General features: G+C 41.6%; 1 protein-coding gene across 2 annotated transcripts in view; it reads left to right on the plus strand.

Annotated features, from left to right (window-relative positions):
• The window catches only part of TNNI3K (TNNI3 interacting kinase), a 65,482-nt gene that overhangs the window by 8,568 nt on the left and 32,676 nt on the right, over positions 1-24,238 (plus strand). For both annotated transcript variants that reach the window (XM_074152681.1, XM_074152682.1), the window contains exons 6-17: positions 4,861-4,959; positions 6,391-6,529; positions 13,024-13,168; positions 13,258-13,362; positions 14,002-14,096; positions 14,755-14,904; positions 16,302-16,388; positions 17,602-17,658; positions 18,693-18,785; positions 18,871-18,928; positions 19,044-19,238; positions 19,588-19,692. In XM_074152681.1, the coding sequence (XP_074008782.1) occupies positions 4,861-4,959; positions 6,391-6,529; positions 13,024-13,168; positions 13,258-13,362; positions 14,002-14,096; positions 14,755-14,904; positions 16,302-16,388; positions 17,602-17,658; positions 18,693-18,785; positions 18,871-18,928; positions 19,044-19,238; positions 19,588-19,692 (1,328 nt within the window). The remainder of the gene's footprint in view (positions 1-4,860; positions 4,960-6,390; positions 6,530-13,023; positions 13,169-13,257; positions 13,363-14,001; positions 14,097-14,754; positions 14,905-16,301; positions 16,389-17,601; positions 17,659-18,692; positions 18,786-18,870; positions 18,929-19,043; positions 19,239-19,587; positions 19,693-24,238) is intronic.

The following is a 24,238-nucleotide window of genomic DNA, read 5'->3' on the forward strand; positions in this document are numbered from 1 at the left end:
CCGAGGGGTGCATGTGTTTGTAGCAAGAGCCTGTTGTGGAAAGGGGAGTTAGTCCCAGCATATAGATTTTTTACAGTAATAAATCCCTTCTCATTCACAAGTCATCTGTTACATCAGCACATTTGTCACCTTCTGTCTTCACTGGAATATTACTAGGAATTGAAGCACCTTCAAATGATTTAAAAAGCCTTGGAAAATTAAATTTTTTTAAATGGTTCACCAAGCCCCCATTTTCTTCTTTCATTCCCTGCATTTTATGCTCATGCTGCATCTTCCCAGCCCTTTGTTTTATCTGACACCAATTTTTCAGACATTTTCAGAGTCACTCTAGAACCAGGAATGCAGGAATGGTGTTCACACAGCACCAATATACGTGACTGCAGAAGCTGTAAGAAAAAGGGCAATCAAAGATCCTCAGGATGTGCCCACCTGAGGATCCAACCAGCGACCAAGAGGACTGGAACTCACGAGTTTTGAATTTGAGAACTATTTTTCATAGCTCCCACAAACCGTCCTGGTTGAACAAAGCAAAGGAAGCATTTGAGAGCCCACCAACGGGAGCACGCGGCATTTGGAAACCCCCGGTGAAAAAGCATTGGGCTGTGGCTTGGTGCAGGAGCTTCCCTGAAGCTGGTGATCCGACTTCTCTGAAAACAGTGACGGTCCCCGACAGCACTTGTTTCCAGCGGTGCCTTCTCCCCAAGAATGTCCTGTGCCGCAGAATTTTGTGAGACCCATTCTTAAGCTAGATGAAGTCAAAGTAAATGTGACATTTTAAGACTATGAGATTGTTAAATTCACAGTGATCTCTTTGACCAGAGCGGTTACCTTTTAGTAATAGTGCACAAAAACATTTAAACTATTCTGTCTTTAGCATCTACAAATATCGGCAGAATATTTTAAAAATCCCCTTCTTTGTCTACCCTGTAGCAAGAGCAATCCTGGGGAGAGCATTTTATTTCAAGGCACCAACACCTGCATCTTTCATTAATGATTTATCTGTGACCTGTGTTTCATCTGATTGGAACAGCGGAGATAAAAGAACATGCAGAAGCTTATTGCTGGTCTGATGTCTGTCCTCAGAAGGGCATATATTAAATATTTCAGTAGATGTTTTCCTAAGAAAGACAATTAATTGTACATTCATCAGCAAGTTATTTAAAACACTCAGAACCCCCTTTAGCAGTTTCTTAATTCAGTCCGATAGAGTTTGGTCTCAAATTTTTACAGATACACAGGGAGTTGGGAGCTGTAATAACTTAATGCAAAGACACTTTCAGGACATGAGTGATCATATGTACATTTGCTAAATTGGAGGGAATTAGGCAAATGCTTGCCACTAATTGTGTTGTTATTTCAATAGTTTAATTAATACAGGAACTCTGAAAATGAAGATAAGATAGACTTTTTAGATATTTTAGTGTAAGGCTGCACAGAGGCTAGCACGGGTGCAAAGGCCTTAATTGTTGAAGTTGTCTTCTCATTTAAATTTTACCTGCTAAAAAGTCAATAATCATTGATTTTATTTTCTTAGAGGATTTCTTATCCCTTGCCCTAGTCCAAAAGACAAAGTCTTTATGTCATCTGTCTTATTTTGTTGACTCCTTCTAACCTTCAGAGTAGCCTAATTAATTGCCTCTGAAGTGAACATAATTGACTTGAGTGTTCAAAGAGCTTCTGAATAAACCTTTCATGAGACAATTTTAAGAAAAATTACGGAGTAAGAGTACTGTTCAAAGTGTTCAAAGTACCATTTTGTATTAAAAATTGCTTATGGGAGGAAAAGGGGGGCAGTTGTTTCCCTCATTCTGCTGCTGTGCCACTGTGACCCCAGCCCAGGACCTGCCAGCCACCGCTGCCACCGTGCCACACCACCGGCTCACAGTCAGCCTGTTGTCCCGCACGGCCTGGGGTCCCCCACATCCCGGCGTCTTTTCCAGCAGAGCTGCTCCCCAGCCGGGCTCCCGCAGCCGCTGCTCTTGCAGAGATTTTCTTTGTCGTTGCTGAGCTGCAGAGAGGGGATTTGTCTTTGTCATTGCTTTGTCATTGCTGAACTGCATATGGGTGACGCTGGCCCCCTACTCCAGCCTCCAGTTCCCAGCCCTGTTGCCCCCCGACAGCCCCAAACAAAGTCAGCAAGAGCTGCTTTCTCCGCAGCTTGAAAATCTCCCATATGTTGGGAGCTGCGCTTTTACATATAGTCTGTCTCCTGGGGATAAAAATCTTTTTTTGGTCTTTCTGTAAGAATTTAAAGCTCTTTTTGCATCAGCATTTCCCCCCTTACTTTCTGAAGTAATTTTCTCCTCACACATCACTCCAGCATTCCCACCTGCTTGTAACACCTGTGACAACTTCCAGTGTTTTCTACGATTCCATTTACTTCCTTAGAAAGACAGCTTGTCTGTGAAACTACCGAGATCGTCTCTGTACCCCTCTCATCTTTTCCAGTTGAGTGGAGATTGCTTAATATGACTCAAAAATTCTTTTTATCAGGAGATCACAACGTAGCTAGCGTGGTTGCCATTTCTACAGCCTGGAAAAATGTGTCAAAATTAATCTAGTTTTATGTTTATCATGAGAGGTGGATCCACATTGTTCAACACAGCTTTTTCTTCTTGAAGATCCACCTTGAGGCCTGTAGATGAATTTAAATTTTGAATTCCAGCTTCCGAAGAGGTTAAGGAGAACTGGAGTTGTGGTCACCTCCCTGTGTGGGTGCTTCACAGCTGCACACCTAAATTAAAATCAAACTGATCCAAAGAAGTTTCAAACACATTCTTGTAAGAGCTGCAGGTCCAGACATCTCTTTTTAGAGCCAACAGCTGCAGCTTCAGTTTTATGGCAGTTTTTTGTTGAAAAATGTCTAAGATGAATCACTTGAAATCGAGCAAGGCATCAAATCACAGACTCTCTTGCTCCGTGTCCCCCACCCTTGGTCCACCGAGCTACCAGGACACTGACATTGTGTGGACATGGGATGCCCAACAAGGGAGTGGGTTGTATTAACCAACCAGTAACTGAGCGTGTTCTTCATTCACTGCCGGAACACACTGACCCTCACCCAGTAAGCACTTGTGCTGAGGCTGTTACTGGGCTGTTCTTCAGCTCATAGGAGGGACAATCTCCAGAGATCCTTCCAGCCTCAATTGTTCTGTGGTTCCGTATCACCCATCAGGTCTTGTTGTGGTTGCTTGGGATGCTGTCGATCGCTGGGAGTCCCCTCAATCCTGCCAGCTGTCGCCTTCTCCCTCAACACATGCTTGGGACTCACATGTCTCTGGAGCACCACCACAGCACCAGCATTTGTGGGGCTTGGCCGTGATCCAATTCACAGCCAGCACCCACTGCTTATCCCACCAACGCCAGAACCGCGTCTGCCCCTGCCTAGTGTGCTCCCAGCATACTTACACCTTCTGGAAAACAATATCAGGCACAGACAGACAGCATTTCCCATCATTTGCACTCAGAGAGGTGCTGAAGAACAATTCTGTTGGGAGCACAGTGACCCTCACCTCCTCCAGCCTGTCCCCAATAGGAGGGCTTGGTCCCTGCAGCACTGAGGTGCCTCCTAGAACGTGCTGGATCCGTTGAAGCCCTTGGGTCCTGAAGAAGCAGAACTGGTCCTGCCAGGGCTGCTCCCAGGGTAGGCTTACCGCTGTGCCATACGGACATGGTTAACAGTGATAGGACACAGACACACTTGGAGATGTCAGGGAATGGACTTTACACAAAAGCGTATCCAGGCAGTCCCAGCGAAAAAATGTATTTCGATTTAAATTGTGTAAAGTAATAACCCCTGTACAGTAATGTTGCTTGGTAACAGGTTTTCATTCTCTGAGCACTTGAGAAGGACATGGATGTAAATGACTGGCCCCATTGTTGCACGTGTGAAATGATTTGGTGGTCTCAGCTTAGATAGCAGTTGACAGAAATGTGCATCGTCACTGCTAGCATTAATTGGCATCATCAGCGGAAGCCTCAATGGGAGGTAGAGGGACAAACAGCATGGCATCCAAGCTGGCCCTTTCCCCTTCTTTGTCAGTTCTCCCAGTTGCCAGGGAGGCGTTTCCCAGTTGCTCACTGTACTGTGGGTGAGTCACAGTCCAGCATCTTTCATCATCATTAGACTCAAAAATTAACATGCATCAAGCCACTCAGCGTGCACAAAGGCTCCCGTGGGCTTCAAAAACATCAGCAGCCCTCAGGCTTCAATGTATAGTCCAAAGTGGTTTCATTCAGCCTTTTATTTTGACAGTTATTCAGAAAGCAAATGTTTGATAATTCATACCTGTCCAGGAAAACAGTGGCCTCCTGAAAGACCAAAACTGTGGAAATTTGAAAGAAAACACTTAGGATTATTTATTGAAGCTAAAGGGCTATTCTAAAATACAAAGAAATCTTTACACACTGAGGGAATTATGCTTGAGGATTTACTTCCACAGACCTACATTAAAAAGGATCTTTTGTTTTGGGTTTGGTTCTTTTTTTACTTCTAAAAACTCTGATATGTTTACTGCTCTTTGTTCATAATGGTTAAAAGAAAATTAAAGGTTATTCTGAGGAACTCCAGATAGTCATTTCTGTGCCTTTTACCTCATAAAGCAGTCTTTTTACTGGCAAAACCACTTTCAGGCTTATTTATGAAGCATCAGTGACATTCAGTGTTCAGTTAAAGTACTGTAAGTTAATCACTTTTACCTGTTGGATGCAGTTCTTCACCTTTAGAGCTTGCCTCTTTGGGGCTTTTTGCTTTCTTTTAAACTGGTGATGTAAGGTTTCAAAATCCTGTTTTACTAGCTGCCCACAAACACACACATATATATATAGTGCTTCTGATTGGAATTCTCTTTTTTCTTCTAGGCTGTTGATATTCTTCTGCAGCATGGAGCTTACGTGAATGTTCAGGATGCAGTGTTTTTCACCCCACTGCATATTGCTGCCTACTATGGCCATGAACAGGTAACTAAAAGGGGGAATTTCAGCAGGCTGAGAAGCGGAACAGCAACACAGCAATAGGTTTAGTGTCAGATATTTTTGCTTTACATTCCAGAGGGTCCTACCATAAAAAGGCCTCACATCCTGAGGTTACACTTGTGAGTCAATCGCTGGTTGTTCTCAGAGTCTGAATATCAACAGGAAATTCCAACACTAGTCCTCTGTGCTAGACTCCAGCAAAAACTGGCATCCTCCCCTCTAGACCTCCTGAAACAAATGATTGTCTCGTTATCTTTAATAACCTATAGAGAGACTTGGGCCCAAAGGCATATTGCATTTGAAGTTTCTTCATCCCACAGTTCAGAGCTTGCATAAGGAATGTGAGTAGACTTCCTTAAACCTCTCCAAGGAAATGAGCATCACTTCCCAGTAATAATGAAATGGCAATTCCACTGGTTTTCCCTTGGAATTCACAAACTAAATTGTGACCACTTTTTAGTTAATGGAAGCAATGATCATTTAGAAAGCAGGATTTTCCATGCCAAGTCCAGCTGTGTTTGCTTCATTGACACGGATCATAGACTTACTGAGACACCATGTGAAGTTCTGACTAAGACTGGCACTGAACTTCCCAATTCTCTTTCTTTTACTAACATATATTTGACATATGGTTAATCTAGAAGTCCAGTCATTTGCCTTGAATAACCCTTTCATGTGAAATGTAATAATGGGTCTATTTTGGCTTATGCAAGTCATTCCCTGTACGTTTCTTTGGCTGAAAGCATGTATTCTGGGATATTTTGAAGTTTCAGTGACATTACTTGGAGTTTATTGAGGAGTTGTTGTAGGAAAAGCTTTTGAAAGAGCAGAGTCCAGATGCACAGATGATTGAAAATGTTCTTTTTCTGTGGCTGAGTGACAGCAAGGTGTGAACGAGGGATGTGTTCCTGAGATCCTTATTTTCATATATATACACCTCATCATCCAGTACCATTAAGAAACTCCTTGCATGTTGGGCTAAGATTAGTTTGCTTATTTGCCATAAGCCACTTCTGAGCAAACAGTCGCAGTCTTGTGAAACGCTGCTAAAAGCACAGATGGTGCTCTGGTGATAAGAGACACTGCTCGGAAAGGAAGCTGCAGCTCTCACGTTGGTGGATTTTGAGGGCATTTTCTTTATTACACTTACTGGTCACTTAAACAAATACATGTGTCTTGTGTCTAGCCCTTTACCATGTGTAACATTGAGAGAGAATGAATGGGCACTTGCTTTTGAGAATTTTAATATTTTTATAGATAATTTAAAAATGGGTTTTCTATTAAATCTCCTCTCCCTATTGTAACTTTAAAGAGATGTCCACATATGTTATTACCCAATGCAATAATATTCTATCTGATTTTGTCGAAAGATTTATTTTCATGTGATATTTTAGTTAGTCTTGATGAAATATTTAGGTAACACACCTCTTACTGAAGTTCGGAGCTGATGTGAATGCAAGTGGTGAAGTTGGAGACAGGCCTCTCCATTTGGCTTCTGCCAAAGGCTTTCTCAACATTACAAAGCTCTTGATGGAAGAGGGAAGCAAAGCTGATGGTAAGAAAAGATATTTTAAAAAATCAACTCTAAGATTGCATTTTATAAACAAGTCAGGCCTTGAATCTTGGATTTAGCTTCCTAACACATACTCTGTGTGTGTTTGGGTATCATCTTCGGGCAACTGAAATGAAAAAATAACAGTTGGAGAGTTTTCTTCGCTTCTTCAGTACGCTTGTTTGTCATCTCACTTTCATTCTGTTTCATTAATAAGCTAGTGGTGAAAAACAGCAGCAGAAAACAAAATTAAGGTTAATATAGAGGCAGCTTACTGTTGAGACACTTACCCAGTCAGAGAACACACGGCCATGTGGTGTGTATCTCCAATCAAAGTGACTTCAATGCATAGTGAACCCCTAGTGAATGAGATACAGATGAGGGATTTCAAGTCAAAATTATACAGCAAGTAATTTAAAATAATTCAGATGAGAAATTGCAAGTGGTTCACAAACATTTTTACATAAAATGGAATCTTCTTAGCACATGCTTCATTATTCTACACAAGCTTTATACGCTTCATTGTGGGACATCTGCTGTAAGCGAAAGTGTGTGAGAGACGTGATGGGCTGGGCAGACACAGAAGGTCATTAGCGTGCTCTTGTGTTCTGTGGGAGTCAGGAACCTGTGCGTTCTCTTCACAGGTGATCTCACACCGACGCCAGCCAGACATTACAGACATTACACTTCAGTTCTGTGTATTTTGCATTTGCTGCAAATAATTTAAAATAATTTCCATTGTAATTAATATTAGCATGCAATATTAGTAGTGCTGCTGAATTCCTGTGCTTGTTCTTGTGTTCCCTCTCCTTGTGCTCTTTCAGCAGCGTAGAAGGCACAAAGCATACCACACTCCAGCCTTACTTTTCCCTCGCTGCGACACTGTACCATAGGCATGTGCACACACACCTGTGGTCACAGCCTACAGTCTTATGAATGTGACAACTTAGAGGTCAAATTTTATACATTATGAATATTAAGCCAGAGGTTCTTAAAAACTAAACAACATTAAAATTATTTGGAAATTAATTTCTTATCCTCAGAATAAGAGAAAGAAAGTTTTTTTGAAAAGGAACAGTGCATCACTTGCAAAAGTACCGCTCTTTAATACATCTTTGGACTGCACCATCACTCTTGGTAACTTATATCTACAACACACAAAGTAAAATCTTGGTCTGCTTGGAGAAAATTCCATTCATTTCAATGGGGTTGGGATTTTGCCCAGGGATATCACCATTTGACCTTGGAAAAGCAGAACTGGAAAAACAAGAAACAAGCAAATTAAAAAAAGCATTTGCTGCAAGAATGCTGCGTGTTATAGAAAGAACAAGAAGATACCAACATTCTTCAGCTGCTGCTTCTCCATCTAGTATCTATGTGATGTCTGGTTCCAGCCTATGCCCACAGCTACTCATGAACTAAAACCAGTGGAGCACAGCAGGGGAAGGTTAAAAAGGGGTACAGCCGCACTGGAAAGGCATGTTCCATTGCCAGGCTCAGCTCGTTCCCCACCTCACCTGCTCCATACCCAGGAGAGGACAGTCGAGTGGTCCTTCTGCACAGGTTCTGTGCTCTCAAGCCTTTGGAGCCGCCTCTGTAAAGCACTCTCATTCCTTAACAATTGTTATTCTTCCTGCTCGGTCTGCTCCGTAGTGCCAACAGCGGCATCATTCCTATACCCCTCCTCCTACTCTGCTGCTGGCATTAAGGCTGTGTTTCTCCCCAGTTTCCTCTTCTTTGCTAGATTTTAACAGTATAGATTTGCCATATTCTCTGCGAGCCTTGCCTATAGTACACACATCCTACTCGGGCAGTAAAAAAAGCGTGGAGGGAAACAGCATGACTCAGATTTGTAAGCACTGTTTCAATAGTGAGCTCTTGATGTTTCAGTCTCGATGTGTGTGCACCAAACTGATATAATTGTAATAAAGAGGGGGAAAAGAAGGGATGCTCACTCACCATAACAAGGCAGTGGGAGGTTCACTAACAGCTAGATCATTTATTCCAAAAGGAAAAGAATCTGGGACACCATTTCAGATCCTTTTCTTTAAAACCAGAATCTTCAGCACTGGAAAAAGAAAAAGGAGAGTGGAAGCGGGAAGTCTTTTACTCACAAAGTAGCACACTTTGAAACTGGGTATAAATATAGCAGCGGAGGAACAGCTCTCTAATGCCTGGGAATGAAAGTAATTGGTGAAATAACCTGAAGAAATTTTGGCAGTATTCTGTGCAGGCCAGTAATTGGTGTCATAAACTTGAACTATTTCTTTTAACATGCCCTGACTGACTCCTTGATCAGCTCTGAGGCCACGGCAGCTGCAGAAAAGCAGTGACCAGTGAATCAGACTGAAAAGGTCAGAATACTGCTGAAATATAGCAGCATTTGCAGTCTAACAATAGCCAAAGTTCCTCTTCAGCCCAGCCACAATATATAAGAAAAACATATAAGCGAAATGTACTGCCTGTATGTATATCATCACAAATGTTGTGTTTTACATATGCGTATATAGGAACCCGATGTGTTACAGGCACAGTCGGTTCTCCAGTCGCTATTCTCATCATTTGTTTTAACATAAACACTGTAGGAAAGGACTAAGTAAATTCTGATATTTTCAGAAATCACAGAAGGTCTTTCAAGCACATTTGTTGAGGTATTGATCAGATTTCTTTAAGCTCCAAATTAATTTTGAGCTCATTAACATATCTTGAAACCCAGCATGCCGTTACAAGCTGCTATCGTTTTAAGTGCCTTAACTCTCCTGAGACTTTTACAAACTGATTTAACATGGAATAGCTCATTTCTGTTTTTAACAACTTCTATTTCCTTGGGTTTTTTTTCACACCTTCCGAACTCGTAGAGATTTTTTTGCGTTACTGACTCAACGTTATTGCTACCAGCTTGCATTGTTTATTCTGCCAGGAAGTTCAGCTTTGTATTTTAGAGTATCCAAATGGTAGGATGTTGCAATAATTGGGGTACAAAGTACCACTTCAGAGTTTCTGATTCATGCTTGTAATCTGATAGATTTTTTCTAGGATAATTGTAATAAACAAAACAAAGAGAAGGTTTTTGTTCTAAAGTAAAATAGAAAAGGCTGTTTATTACAATGGGAAACCATTGGAATTCCTAAATAGCCAGTCTCTTCCCTCATTTCATCTCACCGAACTCCTTCTGTCTCCTGGCTTTTCTCATCGCTTCACTCTGCTCACACCCACACCCGACTCTTCTCTGTGTGGTTCCCAAGACTGAATACCCAGCAATGGTCAGACCCAGGTGACGTGCTGGCTTTACCCATTGCCTGGCTCTGGTCCCGGCCCGCAGAGGCACATTCTCCGGCTGCCGAGCCCGATAGGAGTCTCAGGGGTACGGGTTTGAGACTCGGCAGCACTGGCTTTTGAGCCAAAGGCCAAGCCATCTCATCAGCGGTTTTTTCTCAGTCTCACCCACCGCTTACAGGAAGGGAGGCAAACTTGGTTATTGAAAATCAAGAGATGTGGCTTTCCCTGTTGCTGTTCTCAGCTGGCCCGAGTGCACGGCCACATTCTGCTGCTGTCCCAGCGCTCCAGCAGGAAAAGCAGCGGGCCAATGAAAGGCGGGGTTTTTACGTAATGGTAATTTAGAACTGCCAGTATGTTCCACCCTTCTTTTCTGTTCCATTTCTTAGAAATCAAGGAGGGACTGGAAATAATTGCTTCTCAAATCCTCAAATGTGGAAGTAAAACTTCTACGGTAGATGTTTGCATGACTTCAAAAACTGTTCCTTTCAAAATGAAAGAGAAAAATCGTATTTAAAAAACTGATTTATACCCTGATGGGGTAGCTAAGAAACAGAATCCCTGCCACCTTAGAGAACTAGTTGCTGGCCAGGAAATAAACATTTCCTTTGCTTCACATAAGCTAAATGCTATTTATCATTATTCTCCAAACTGCTGGTCCTGAAAGAAACCATGTGACATAAAATAGATCCTTTGTCTTTATAATTCCTGTAGTCTTTTAATAAAATTTGTCTGCTTTCAGGGCTAGTGAACTGCCCAGAGTTGCAGCTCCTCTTTTTTCAAGTACCTTTGAAAATAAGTGTCACCTCTGCCAAATACAATCAATCCTAAATTTGAAACCAGAGTTTGATACTAAAAACCCAGGCACTTTCAGTCATGGTTCTCTGAATATTAAACAGTTGTCACACCCTGGGACTTGGGCAACATCCTTTATTGTTTTAAAACAGGCTTGCACTGTATTTTTTTCATCCTTTTGCTTACTGTAATGGTTTCCCTTGTTATTTTCTACCTGTGTGATATCTCAGTCCTAACAATAATTCCTACAGTACTCCATTTTGTTCCAGACACAAACTTAGCATTTGCTCATTTTTACTGTTTACTTATAAGCAACCTGAATTTTTAGTCTCTGCCTGCCATGACAGTTGCACTCTCTTCAATTTAATATAAAAATACTTTAAAATCTCAATTTGAAGGACTCTTCTTTAGTAATTCATGAATCAATACGGTGTACATTTTTGCCATAACTCTCTTCTAAAGTGTTTTTGACTGATTTTGTTTTGTCTTGACTCTGAACTTCTCCTCCTTTTTAAGACAATACTCCAGTTTACCTGTCGTGTATCATTTAGAAATCAAAAAGCTATCAACTAAAACAAAAGCCATCATCCCATGTTTTAGTTAGATGTCCTTCCAGAGGCAAAGGAAATGGCTTGCAAGTATTTGACATCATTCCCACCTGCATACACAAAGGAAAAGATTCATGTTTCCTTCCTTGCTCCACCTCCTTGTGTTGTAGAAGCTCATGGCACCGAGACCCCTCATGTCCTTCAGGACATTCTGTGGGTTCTAAAACGTTGACATTTATTATTATAAAACTTTGACATTTATTCCCCTCTTATTTATTGCACTTCAGAATGAATCTGTGTCTGGTACCGCATCATAATAAAAAATAAAGGGTAACATGTCACATAAATCTATAAAGGGAGAATTATTTTAGAATAGAGAAATAAAACAGTTTTCTTTACTGCTTTTGCTATAAGACTGCTTGGGAGGCTAATGGGAGCAGTTAATGAAATTTGCAAGCCACAAGCTTAATGTAAGTTATAGCAATTCCTTCTTTTCTTTTTGTTTGGCCTGAAATAGAATTCATCTTTGGAACTATCTGTCACTAGACATCAGTGAAATTACAAGTTCAGCTTATTTTAAAGGACTGTCCATTTCTGTGAGCATTCAGCATTACTTCAGAAAGGTTTTAAAATGGGGATTTATTTTCATTTTCATTGTTCTTTATACTGACAGAAAACGAAGAGAAAACAGAACCCTATAACAGAACTGCATAAAGACTTTTTCTGGATAATCAGAACAGTATTTGTATGTCTGGGTACCACCGGAGAACCCTGCCTAGAGCCTTGTCCCATCTCTTCTTCGCCCCCTTCCAGACAGACTAAGAGCAAGCCATGCAGGGTATGTCCATACCCATTTCAGACATACCCAAGGAGGTTCCCAGCTGCTGGGATGCCATCACCAACCCTGTAAACACGCAGAAGGCTCCTGGCATGGACATGCTCCAGGGAAATTCCTCAGTCTCAAACAATCCCTGCCCGTGAGTGCGGTATCTCCCCAGGACAGCTCCCCAACAGATGGGTTCCATGCAGAGATAAATGCCATTCCTTCCCAGCAACGCCTCTCATTTTGTCCATTCTTTTATATAGTTTCATATTATGTCAGAGAATACTCCCAGCATCTTAAATATGTGAAGCGCATAATAGTCTTCCTTGCAGGTGAAGCGATACAGTGAGCAGAATGAAGACATTGGTAATCCAGAAGTTTGAACAAATTCTCCTCTTCCTTTCTTGCCCTTTATGTATTTGTATAATAATAGCGTCTATGAGAAATGTATCCTTATTGTACCTCTTTTATTTTGTTTAAACTTCTTTTTTGTCACTGTATTAACTCTATCAAGAGTCCTTGATTCTGCTGCTCAAGGAAGCTAACACAAACCTTAAAGCCAACTGGATTGGCCTTTCCTGAGAGCAACAGTGAAGTATGTTTCTTCCTAGTATTTGTAATTAACAACTGTTGTTCCTTGCGTTTGGAATAACTCAGTGGATTGCTTTCCTACATAGTGCAGCTACATATCTTACTTTTGCTTCACATTGCAATATACTGACAGCAATTGTTATTTCTAAGGGTCATTTATAACTCGTGATTCATTCATGGAAGGCTACATCGAAACATTCAATACATCTGCTACTGGAGGAAAGCGATTGTACCCTAAGTCCAAAAAATCGTCTGAAGAGCGTACTACAGAGGGCACTGAGTAATGTAGTTTTGATACATGAAAGCTCACAGAAATGTCAATGTTAAAGGAATAGGACCATAATTATTTTAGCAGGAAATTTTATAACATATATGCACAACACATAAAGCGTTGCTAAATTCTCAACACAAGCTGTGTTAATTATGAAATACTTTCTCTGGTCTCTTCCTGGGTCAAATGGCAGTGAATGCTCAGGACAATGAAGACCACGTCCCCCTGCACTTCTGCTGCCGATTTGGACACCATGAAATTGTGAAGTTCTTACTGCAGAGCAGCTTCGAAGTCCAGCCCCATGTGGTGAACATCTACGGAGACACTCCTTTACACCTGTGAGTCCCACGGAGAAGCTGGTTCATGCAGGTTGGGCCTAATGGGAAAGCAGGGGTCGTTAACGACTCTTTCCTGACTTCACCTTCAGCGCCTGTTACAATGGAAAGTTTGAAGTTGTCAAGGAAATAATTCAGCTCTCGGGAACAGAAAGCCTCACTAAAGAAAATATATTCAGCGAAACGGCTTTCCACAGGTGAGATGTTTAAAACGTTATTATCCATACAATTCCCCTCACACACGCCTGCAGCACCATCCCCCAAATAACAACCATCCCCCAGCAGCCGGGTGAGGCACAAAGAACACAGGGAGCTGGGGACGGAGGGGAGGGTTGGAGCCGGGGATACAGGAGAGGACATGAAGTAGGAGGCAGAACCAGACAGTGAGTGGGGAGAGAGAGAGCAAGGTTGGAAAGGTTTATAACCGTCCATATGAATATGGTTTCTCTTTCTGTCCAGTTTGGAAGCTGAGTTTAGAGCCTGTTCTGCCTAGAAACCTGCTGGAGCCTAGATATTCTGCATTAGAAATGAGGTGGCAGAAGGCAGTTTGGTCATGATGCTGCAAGTTTGTAAAGTGTTATTTCAGAGGCACTTTGCAAAACTATTAATTTTGCATAGCTGTGCAAAATTAATTTATTCAAGAAAAATTACAATGTTTCTGAAATGACAGAAATGAATGTGCTTTGGTAGATTAATCATGCATTTGCACATTTCTAAAGATCCTTTATTCTATTACTACATTTTTATCTCTGGGTAATTCTTTTTAAATTTTTGGCTACACAAAGTATTTGTCCTTTTAAGGACTATAGCATTCACTTGTCCTTTTGTTTTTGCAGTGCTTGCACCTATGGAAAGAACATAGAACTTGTAAAGTTCCTGCTTGACCAGAATGTTGTAGGCATCAATCACCAGGGGAGAGATGGACATACAGGTAACACCGTTGTCCTCATTGTGGGTGAGCGCACACACCAGCACCAAAGCATTTGGAAGCCATATACACAGTCAGGATTCCCAGGGTAATTCCCATGATAATTTGATGATCAGATGCCAATTACCTTTCAGACAGACCTCAACTTTTCTGAAACACGTTTGCAGGCAGGCACAGAAGGGGTAAGCGTTCAGTGGGGATGTGCAGGCTCGTTCGCTTGTATGTGCGTAACAAAATCCCATGGAAACTGGTTCTCCCATATAGTCAGGCCTCTAAGCCTTTAACAATTGGGCCCAAGTGCCATTCTGCTGGGGACTGGGCATGTAGGAGAGAGCATCTGATGGCTGCCCACCTCCATGTTCCTACTGCAGGGAATGAAAAAAGAGTCGTCTTTGCTTCTACTTGCTTTTCCTCATGTACAAAGTTGTTAATGTGATTTGCAGGTGGTAGAGTAAATGCTGACATGTTCCATAGCAGGCAATAGATTGGTTCTTGTGGCATTAATATTTTATTTTCACCTATTGCCTCAGGTTGTTTTGTTTGGTTTTTTTTATAATATATTCCTTTATCGAGGAAATCAATTTGTGCTTTATAGTTGTTGCTGCAAGTCCTATCACAATGTCCTGACAGTTGTGCTTACCCTGTGTCTCTGACATCCTAGGCTTACACTGTGCTTGCTACCATGGCCATATTCGATTGGTGCAGTTTCTGCTGGATAACGGGGCTGATATGAATCTGGTAGCTTGTGATCCCAGTAGGTCCAGTGGAGAAAAGGATGAGCAGACCTGTTTGATGTGGGCTTATGAGAAAGGTATTTCAATTTTCTAGTTTCTGCTACAAAATGCATAAGAACAGTACAGGAAGGAGGGAACAGAACAAAATAACCCCTCAGTCCCTGTAGACTGAGAGCTTTCCCCATCCGCTTTCCAGTTCCTGGCATGAAGGGTTATAAAAAGCAGCCCTTTTCTTTATCTTCTCAGATACTCTGTTAAACACCAGTTTAATTCGGCACAAACTCAAAGACAGGAGTATTTATGCGCTGCTAAAATAGAAAATATACAGCCTGTTCAGAAAAGCCTATTTCTCCCTCTGGTATGTGCATGAGGAGTTTTAATTTTATTACTGAAGGAGACATTACAAGGAGCAATGAATCACAGCCAGTAATCTTAAATTCTTGCAAATATGGATCAAAGCAAGGCATTTTCCATATCCTATATGTACCGTAATCTGTCAGTTTTCTGTTCTGTTTTTGACTCCACGTGAATAAAAAGCCTTATTTCTTCCTGAAAGTGTTCTTGATGTTCCCATCCATTGATGCATTTCATCGGTGTTTGAGAGCCATGTATTTATGGGGGAGACCCTTCAGTTTGTTCTTCCTGGCGTTGCCGTTCCACCCCCAGGGACTGTCGAAGGGTATTGAACAGTCTCTTCCTTGCTTTGGTAGAGAAGTGACAGTCTTCTTTGGGTCAGCATTTGTGTTACTGGAAGTGACAACACTTCAATCATCCTCTGAATTTTGATGTCCAGAAAGCTGCTATCTGTAAAAGCTGTCCTTCACTGAAATTCCCGTGTTTTAGAGGGTTGTTCCGTTGTGCTGACACGCTCTGGGGTGAGCTCCTGCCCTGGCAGCCTGGGGAGGCAGCAGGGCATCTCTCCTGTAGGAGCCAACTTCTGATAGCTGGGTGAGAGTCAGCAGCAGAGCCTCTGCCCCCTCTCTTTCCTCTACCGCCCTTAAGAGCTGGAGTTCTACATTTTTGCAGGACCCTAGAAGACCTAGCAAATGACCTTTTCATAACTTGTGGGCTCACTGGTCTTTCTCCGGCTTGTTATAAGCCAAAAAGCCAAAAGCCCTACTCATTAAGGTAGTAGTGAAAAATATCCTTAAAGAAATGCCAACAAACTCTGCAGCTGTAGAAGCAGGAAATGACAGGTAGCATTTGGTACCTGATCCAAGCATCGTGACCTCCATGGACACATGGAGATAACGTGCTTGTTTTTATTGGCAGGGATTTCCCGGTGTTTCTGTAGTTAGGAATCACAGTATGTTTCAGATTAGTGCCACTGTATCTTTGCTTACAGGTTTTATAGGGACATTGTAAATGTTTTTAAATATCCTCTGATATTGTATAAATCAATTTAAAAAAAAAAAAAAAGGCGACGACTATTGTGTTTACCTGCAAATCCTTATATTTCCTCTTTCTTTCTTAGGTCATGATGCCATTGTGACCCTTCTGAAGCATTACAAGAGACCTCAAGATGAATCACCCTGTAATGAATACTCACAGCCTGGAGGAGGTATGGTCTGAGATATCACTTTATTCTCTAACTGAAGAGTCTGATCCAAAGACTGCTGAAGTTTCTGGGAATGTCCCACGGATCTCAGGGAGCTTTGGATCAATTCTTCCTGGCACAAAGAAAATTAGTGTCATGAGAATCCCCATTTTCCAGGTACCCTCTATTTACATCAAAATTCTTCCTTTATCTTAACATCGCGTTGTCACTTTGTATTACTCCCTGGAAAGACAAGCCAAAAGCTGTGAGAGGAAGATCAGTCCCTGGTAATCATTACTCATACCTTTTCACATCCTTAATGCCTTGCTTAGCTATTCTCTTTGTGTTGTTTACCTCTGAGGTTTCTTTGATTACTGACATTCGGTATATTTCTATACTCCGTCCCCTTGTTATTTTTTAATAGCTTTGGATATCCAATTCCCCCTTGGGAAAAAGTAATTGCCCTTTTTGCTACAAAAATACTCTTTTCTATTGGCAACTAAATGGCAAGTGCCAAGAAGGACGTTAAGGAGAGCAGTGGACAGACTGAACATTTTGTGGTGTGTAGAGGAGGCTGCCCAGAGAGGGTGAATGTGGTACCCACAGTGGTTCTCCCAGCCGGTGACTCCTCCTGCCCTGGAACCAGCAGGAACCCTACAACCTGCCTCGTGCATAGTCTGGCATCTTCTGGGTTTGGGTGTGTAAATTCAGGCGTGTGTAAATCTTCAGGGGACTACATTTTGCATGTATCGGAAATTTATTTTGGTAGCAATTAACAGAAACAGGGAGATTTTGTGATGCTGATTGTTCAAAGAACTCAGCTCCCACTTGAGCAGCAAAACAGGAGATGAAATTTTTGGTATGTGGAGAAAGATGGGTCTTTTGGAAAATCTCGTCGGTGAACTAATCAGTGTGATACACTTGGAGCCCGGGTGCCGGAATCTGTGAATCTGACCCGAGTTCCTTTACAAAACCCAGCTGATGTAAAAGGCTGCCTTGGCCGCCTTTAGCACCACTGAGAGTCAGTATGGCTCTGCAGCGTTTAGGGGAGATACATACAAACTACTTCCAAGAGCACAGCAATATAACGTCACAATCACAGGTGTTTGTGTGCTTATGTGTATTTTCAGCCCTTTATTATTCATTCTTCAAACAATCATTGCCTCATTAATTTATCGGTACAGATGCTTATACCATCCTTGAATTCCATAAAATTCATTCTGTTCTTCTATTTCAGATGGTTCCTACGTGTCAGTTCCATCCCCTCTAGGAAAGATCAAAAGCATGACTAAAGGTACTTTCAGTGGCAAGGGGGAACTTGAACTTTTATGGTCTTTCTACCCAAGGTGTTTGTCAGCCTAAACATACTGTGTGAGATTCATTATTCCTGGAATTTCCATTGTTCAGAAATGTAATGATGTGCATAAGCAGCACCTATCTCCCTAGGATAATTTTATGAAACAATATACTTAGCTTTGTTGAACAGCAGCATGATAAATCCTGTATTTATATTATTTTCATTTACTTTAAAAAGTATATTTATTTTTATTTCTTTGGAGAAAAGATTGTGATTGTGAATTAGTACTAGTGAAATACACACATATCCATGAATGCAAACAAATATCATATTGAATTCCACTGTAAAATGCCTGAATTCTCTTTACAAGAAAATACCGTCCAAAAATAATTTGTGTTAATGTGAAACACAGATAAAATATTCAGATCAATATTTTTACTTTCAAATATTCCATTTTTTGCGGTGCTTTCAATTTTCCACTTCAAATATTCGCTCTGGATATAATCAAATCCTTGCACCCTTTACATAGCAGCACTGAAATGTTCCGTTTAGAAATATTCTGATAAATGTCATAGTAATAAACGAAAAAGATCAACAAGGTAGAGATGTTTGCTAACTGAACTAAGTTGCAAAATTCAGAGTCCACATGTCACTAAAGAGTGGTTCAGATCTGGAATGACATCCCTGCTTCAGTAATGAGCACTGGCTCTACAGAAAAAAAGGGAACTAATTCTCTGTAGACAGGATTTTATGCGACTGTCACGTGCTACAGCAGCACATGCTTCTGGGGCCAGGGCTCATCAGTGACAAGATTTCACAGCCAAGAGTGCCCCAGGCAGCTGTGGGGCTGCAAGTGTTTGTCCATCATTGGGATTTGCTGCGGCTACTGAAAGGGAAGGGAATGGGATTACAAGTCCCAATTCACAGGAGGAAAATCAGCTGTTACTGTGCAATGGTCTTGTGAAGTGAAAACCTTACATGCTGTCCTTAACCCTGCACTTTACAAATAGGATAAGTGTTTTCTCTTGCAGAAAAGGCAGATGTGCTCCTCCTCCGTGCTGGTCTGCCCTCACATTTCCATCTTCAGCTCTCTGAAATAGAGTTCCATGAGATTATCGGCTCAGGTACCAGAAAGAAGAATGCATGCATTTTAAATGCCTGATGTTCAGAATAAACATCTTTGTGCTTATTTATTTTAAATCAATTTAGGGTCTTTTGGAAAAGTATATAAGGGACGATGCAGAAATAAAATTGTTGCAATCAAACGGTAAGTTTATCAAACTTTTCCATCTTGTTTGGTCAATGACCTAGTTTGAAGTATTAAAACCCCCCATATATTATTATATTTTTGCCTTATTGTTTTCTTTCATGTAAATTCTAAGCTACCGAGCCAATACCTACTGCTCCAAATCCGATGTGGACATGTTCTGCCGTGAAGTCTCCATCCTCTGCCGACTGAACCACCCGTGTGTCATCCAGTTCGTGGGAGCTTGCTTAGATGACCCCAGCCAGTTTGCCATCGTGACCCAGTATATTTCTGGAGGGTCACTCTTCTCCCTGCTCCATGAACAGAAGAGGTATTCCGCTCCCTCTCTGCTGGGCTTGGGGTACAGAATTCAGGAGACTAGTACACCTATGCTGGTCTAAATGTTATTAGTTTCAGTATAAAACAGCAGAGAACAGGACACACTAGAAAAAATTTAGCTTTGATTCATATTATTGGGTGTACAAGGGAAATTAATAAGTAGTCACAAAATTGTTATTTAGTCATTATTTTACATTATATACGTAAGTATATTTTACACTACATAGATTACATAAGATTAAAACAATTTTAAAGGTTCCATGATTCACAGATAAAAATTTACAGATAATTCTTGTATTTTTATTAACTTCGAGTAATATTATTTTTTTTTCAAAATATAGAACTCTTGATCTGCAGTCGAAATTAATCATTGCTGTAGATGTTGCCAAAGGCATGGAGTACCTCCACAACCTCACACAACCAATCATACATCGCGATTTGAACAGGTCAGTTGCTTTCTTTATCCTAAACATTCCGGGACCATGAAGTCTGAAAGCAGCAGCCACGCTCTGCAGCCTCCCCCACACAGCGGTGCTCTGCAGCCTCCCCTGCACTCGCAGACCCCCATGACTGTGCGGTGCCTCGTTAGCACTGATGGAGTCTGGAGGAAGGGCTGCTGACATCACTTGGACGGGGGAATTGGGGCTTTCACATTCACTGGAGGCTTTAATACATTTTAGTTGAAGGACTTAACAGACAGTGGCCAACTTCATGCTTATAATAATTTCACTGACAGCTATCTGACATTTACAAAATATTTATACCCTGTTTGCATACACTAGTCCTGTGGGCTAGCCTGTTTACAAGTTATGCCCTCTAGTATATTTCCCCAGTATAATTTCTTGATTCCAAACCATTGATTGATTCATTTCACCTATTTTTGCCCCTCTAACAATGAAGCACCTGATTTAAACTAGTCTCTAGTCCCCCCTAAGGTGGATGCAGAAATGCAGAAGCCTCCCAGAAGGCAACCCCTCCTGGTTTTTTTAGGTGCCTGTCTGCAAGGGGAGGAACCTTGATGAGCTCCTGCTTGTTACGGGGAGGGGAGCAGCATCCTAATTAGAAGGACTGCCCAAAGTGACACTCACAGAGGTGTGGCAGGCAAATCCCAGCTAGCAGTGCCGCTGGCAACTAAGTAGGAGAGATTCCCCATGAATTGATTATCCAGATTTCCTTCTAGAAATGAAACCGGATTAAAAAAAAACCTCAGAGTTTTTATACAAACCACTATGAGTCACATTTGCTGCTCTGTAGTTGTCAGTGAAGGATGCAACTGCTAAAGCCTGGTATTTTCTCGCATCTGGCCCACCAACGTTCAGTCTTTGTTAGAAGCAGGAAGCATCTTCTCTACTGAGCAGAATATTTTGGTGTCGCATCTACATCAGAAATCCCTCAGACCAGCCGTTCTGCACTAGCCTCTGCTTTGGGAGGGGACTGACCAAAATTACCTGTAGGCCTATGTAAAGAAGAGCAACCAGGCAAAGGAAGTTAGTGCTGAGTAGCTTTATAGCTTTTAGCTTTGCACTTTTTAGCCACAGTAGTTTGCTTGGAGATAGCTCCGTCATACGTACAAACACTGAGACAAGAGAGTTGCTACAGAAAGAATTCTTTAAAAGTAGGACGGAGTGAGTCACAAAAAGGATTTTCTTCTGTCAGACATACACCTCTTCATTTGTCACCAGCTCAACTACTTGATTTGAGAAAAATCACAGAAATGTTCATTTGTTTATATCTCAAGTGACCAGTCCTATAGAGTTATGGTGATCTAATAAATAACATTCTCCTGCCTCTTACTGTAAGTTTTCATTTCGTAGTGACACTGATAGCTGCAGTGAGATATTCCTTGTGAAAGACTCTCACTCTTTTGAAAAAAGGAGCTGGATTTTTCCTTTTGCTGAGCAAAGAAGTAAACTGATTGTGAGACAATGCCCAGTTCAGGGGTCTGGTATGAAATTCTGAAAAAATATGAGGCAGCAGCAGTTTTCTGGCCATTGCTGTTGGCATCTGCAGGAGAACAGCATGGCCTGCACATGGGAAGGGTTCTGGTTCCCTGCTCCACGTGTTACCTACGCTGACAGCTCTGCAAAGGAGACCTGTGAAGGGAGGGACTCTGCATGCAGTATTCGTACATGATAAATGTGAGGTTTCCTGGGATTTGAGGCATAACAAGGACACGGTGTGTGGATGTATATAACAGCAGTCACAGGGGTCAGGCTGAAGCCCACCAGACTCAGTGTCCTGTCTCTGGCAGTGGCCCACAGTGACACATTTGAGAGCCAGGCGTGTATATAATGATAATGTCTTGAATTCTCTCTCAGTTCCCAAGAACTTTGGGTTCAAAAGGGTATTTTCAAAAATGAGTAGCTGCTCTTGAAGCCACATTTTTAAAATGAAAGAATAACTCTATTTGTGGTTACAAAAGAAAAAATATCTCTGCAGACTGAAGAAGAAAATCAGATCACTAATGCAAAAGAAACTCCACATTTCTTTATTTTATTCTGAAAAATGCAGTTTTACAAAATACATCACTTCAAGCCGGTCTTCTGGGATTTGTGTGTCCTAGGTTAGCGATATGGGCACAAATTCTGCTTTATATCTGACTGAATTTTAGCACACTGTGCTTTATTCATCTATTCCAATGTATGAGTGCATCCATCTGCTCGTGTTAAAACTGCTTCAGGCATATACAAATGGCTGCTGTTAACTATTGCCAATTACACACCCAATTACTTTATTTAAATGTGCAGATATGGTGTTTCTATATGGAGTTGATAAATGTATGATGGTTAGAAGGATATTGCTGATGGGTTATTTTCATCTGTGTATATTGACTATATGGAGGCTTAATTTAAGTATATTAATACAAGCCACATCCTGCAATTCCACTGTAGGGATACAAGTCGAGCACCCCGTCTCTGAGTGCTGCCGTCCCTGGAACTGTTTCAGGACAGCAAAGATCCAAACCTTGTGGTTCCGCTTTGCCTTGTCACTACTGGCTGTAAGGAAACTAGTTCTGCACTGAAGGATTTTAAATAATGTTTTCCACAAAAGAAAACCCAAAGCAGCATCTCTCTAGAGAGCCACAAAGCGCATCACTGCCTGACAGAACATTTACCAGATGGTATTTGTGAGGGTCAAAAGATAATTTGCTGTGAGGACACCAGTGCGGTTGGTGTGTGGTGCTGAGTAGCTTAACTTCTGAAAGTTTGCCGTGTGAGAGCAGGAGTCGTGTTTTCAGCATGAGTCCCAGGCAGCCCACGGGCATAATTACTAGATGAAAATCTTTACGGCAACTGAAGAGAAAGATGAGGAGTGAAATTCTGACCCTCTTGTGTTAAGTTTTGATAGTGGCTTCACAGGAGCCTTACATTTTTTACCTTAAATTTTCACATAGCTTGTAACCCTCTTTGTGGGTTCTGAAATATAATTCATTGCACATAATGCATTAAATAAATCTGCAATATGGCTTGACAGGACAGAGAGGAAAATGAATGTTTCATGTCTCTACGCTGGAAAAGGGGTTATCCTTCCATTTTGAGAATAATTGGGAGTTTTATTTTGCTTTTTCCAGTTCTGGAAAAAGGAGTTCTGACAGCTATCAGCAATGGTGACACGTATCAGCTTATTACTGCTTATACTGCAGTGAAGGATTGTAGCCACAATGATTATAGCACTTTAATAAGAAAAAGACCATTTTAGTATCAATTTAATTTAAGGCATAAGAGCTGAACATGGCTGGACTAAGCCTTTGAGCGACTAACCCTCATTTGATGGCTCTAACTGTCTGTAAAAGTTTCTGAGCTGGCTCAGTGAGGGAGATGAAAGCCAGGACGGAAGCCTGGTGGTAATGGGGATGGTGTCTGCAACTCCTCTTTGTTATAAAATCCCTTCTGAAATCTTAAAATAGCAGCTGCCTTTCATTAAACCCACCGTGTGTGAAAGGCAGAAGGATCTTTTCACAGCCTGTTCTCTGGGAAAAGGACAGCAGTGAATGTGCTCTGCCCATCTCCTGCCCCGCGAGGCAGAAGCCCTTCCATCCCTCAGGCCACAGAACTCCCTGCTTTTGTGAAAGCCGGGATGATTACACACCGCCGACTCTTCTCTCGGTTTCTTCCTTCCATGGCTTCATGAAGAGAATGATGCTTGGTCTCGCCATTTCAAACTGTGTCTCGCCTTAACAGGAGACAATTAATTTCTGATTCTGCTGAACTCATTATTAACCTTCTGTCAGCTCAGATCAGATCAGGTTTCTCTTGCTGTATTTCTCAAAACAGAGGCTAAGAGTTCCTTTCTCGTCTGTGGTTTTCAAATTTCCAAGTGCCATTGAGGCACTAATAGCGTTTGTGAGCTGTGCCTTCCAAGCCTGATTTCTCTGGATTATATTTTTTTACTTTCGAAAAGAAAAATTAGAAACTGTAGTGTTCATTGGTGGTGCCAGACTGACAAAACCCTTCCAGAGACTACCTCCTGCTTTCACTCATGTCCATACACTCGGCACCAAGATGGGCATTCTGGCATTGGTTTGTCAAAAGGCTTGTGTGTGCCATGCGTGGAAAGGGTGAAATGTCTCTTTAGTGATTTCTCAGCTTCTCCACAAAAACTGTCACCCAGGTCTTGACTATGTGTATTGTCAAGTTGGGTTTACTCACGGTCTATCCAACCCTTGAGCAGACTGGTGCTGGAGCTGGAGCTCGGCACATTTTATTCACATTGAGACATGGTGACAATTTTTGTCCCTGCTGTCAGAGGTCAAATTTGAACCAAGAGCACAGAAAAGCCCATAGTTTTGTGTGACTCAGTGCCTACATTCAGCCCAGGGCACAGCCTCCAAGAGCGTCCCTAATACAGCCTTGCATTTGATTAATGTTTTCATTTGATGTCTGGTGGGGGTCTCAAAACAATTCCACATGTCATGCTCAAATCACTTACATATTTTGATGGAAAGTATATATGGGAGCTAAAATCAGATTTGATATAAACTAAAAGAGTCGT

This window comes from Numenius arquata, chromosome 8 (assembly GCF_964106895.1).
Source record: "Numenius arquata chromosome 8, bNumArq3.hap1.1, whole genome shotgun sequence".
NCBI classification, from domain to species: Eukaryota; Metazoa; Chordata; class Aves; order Charadriiformes; family Scolopacidae; genus Numenius; species Numenius arquata.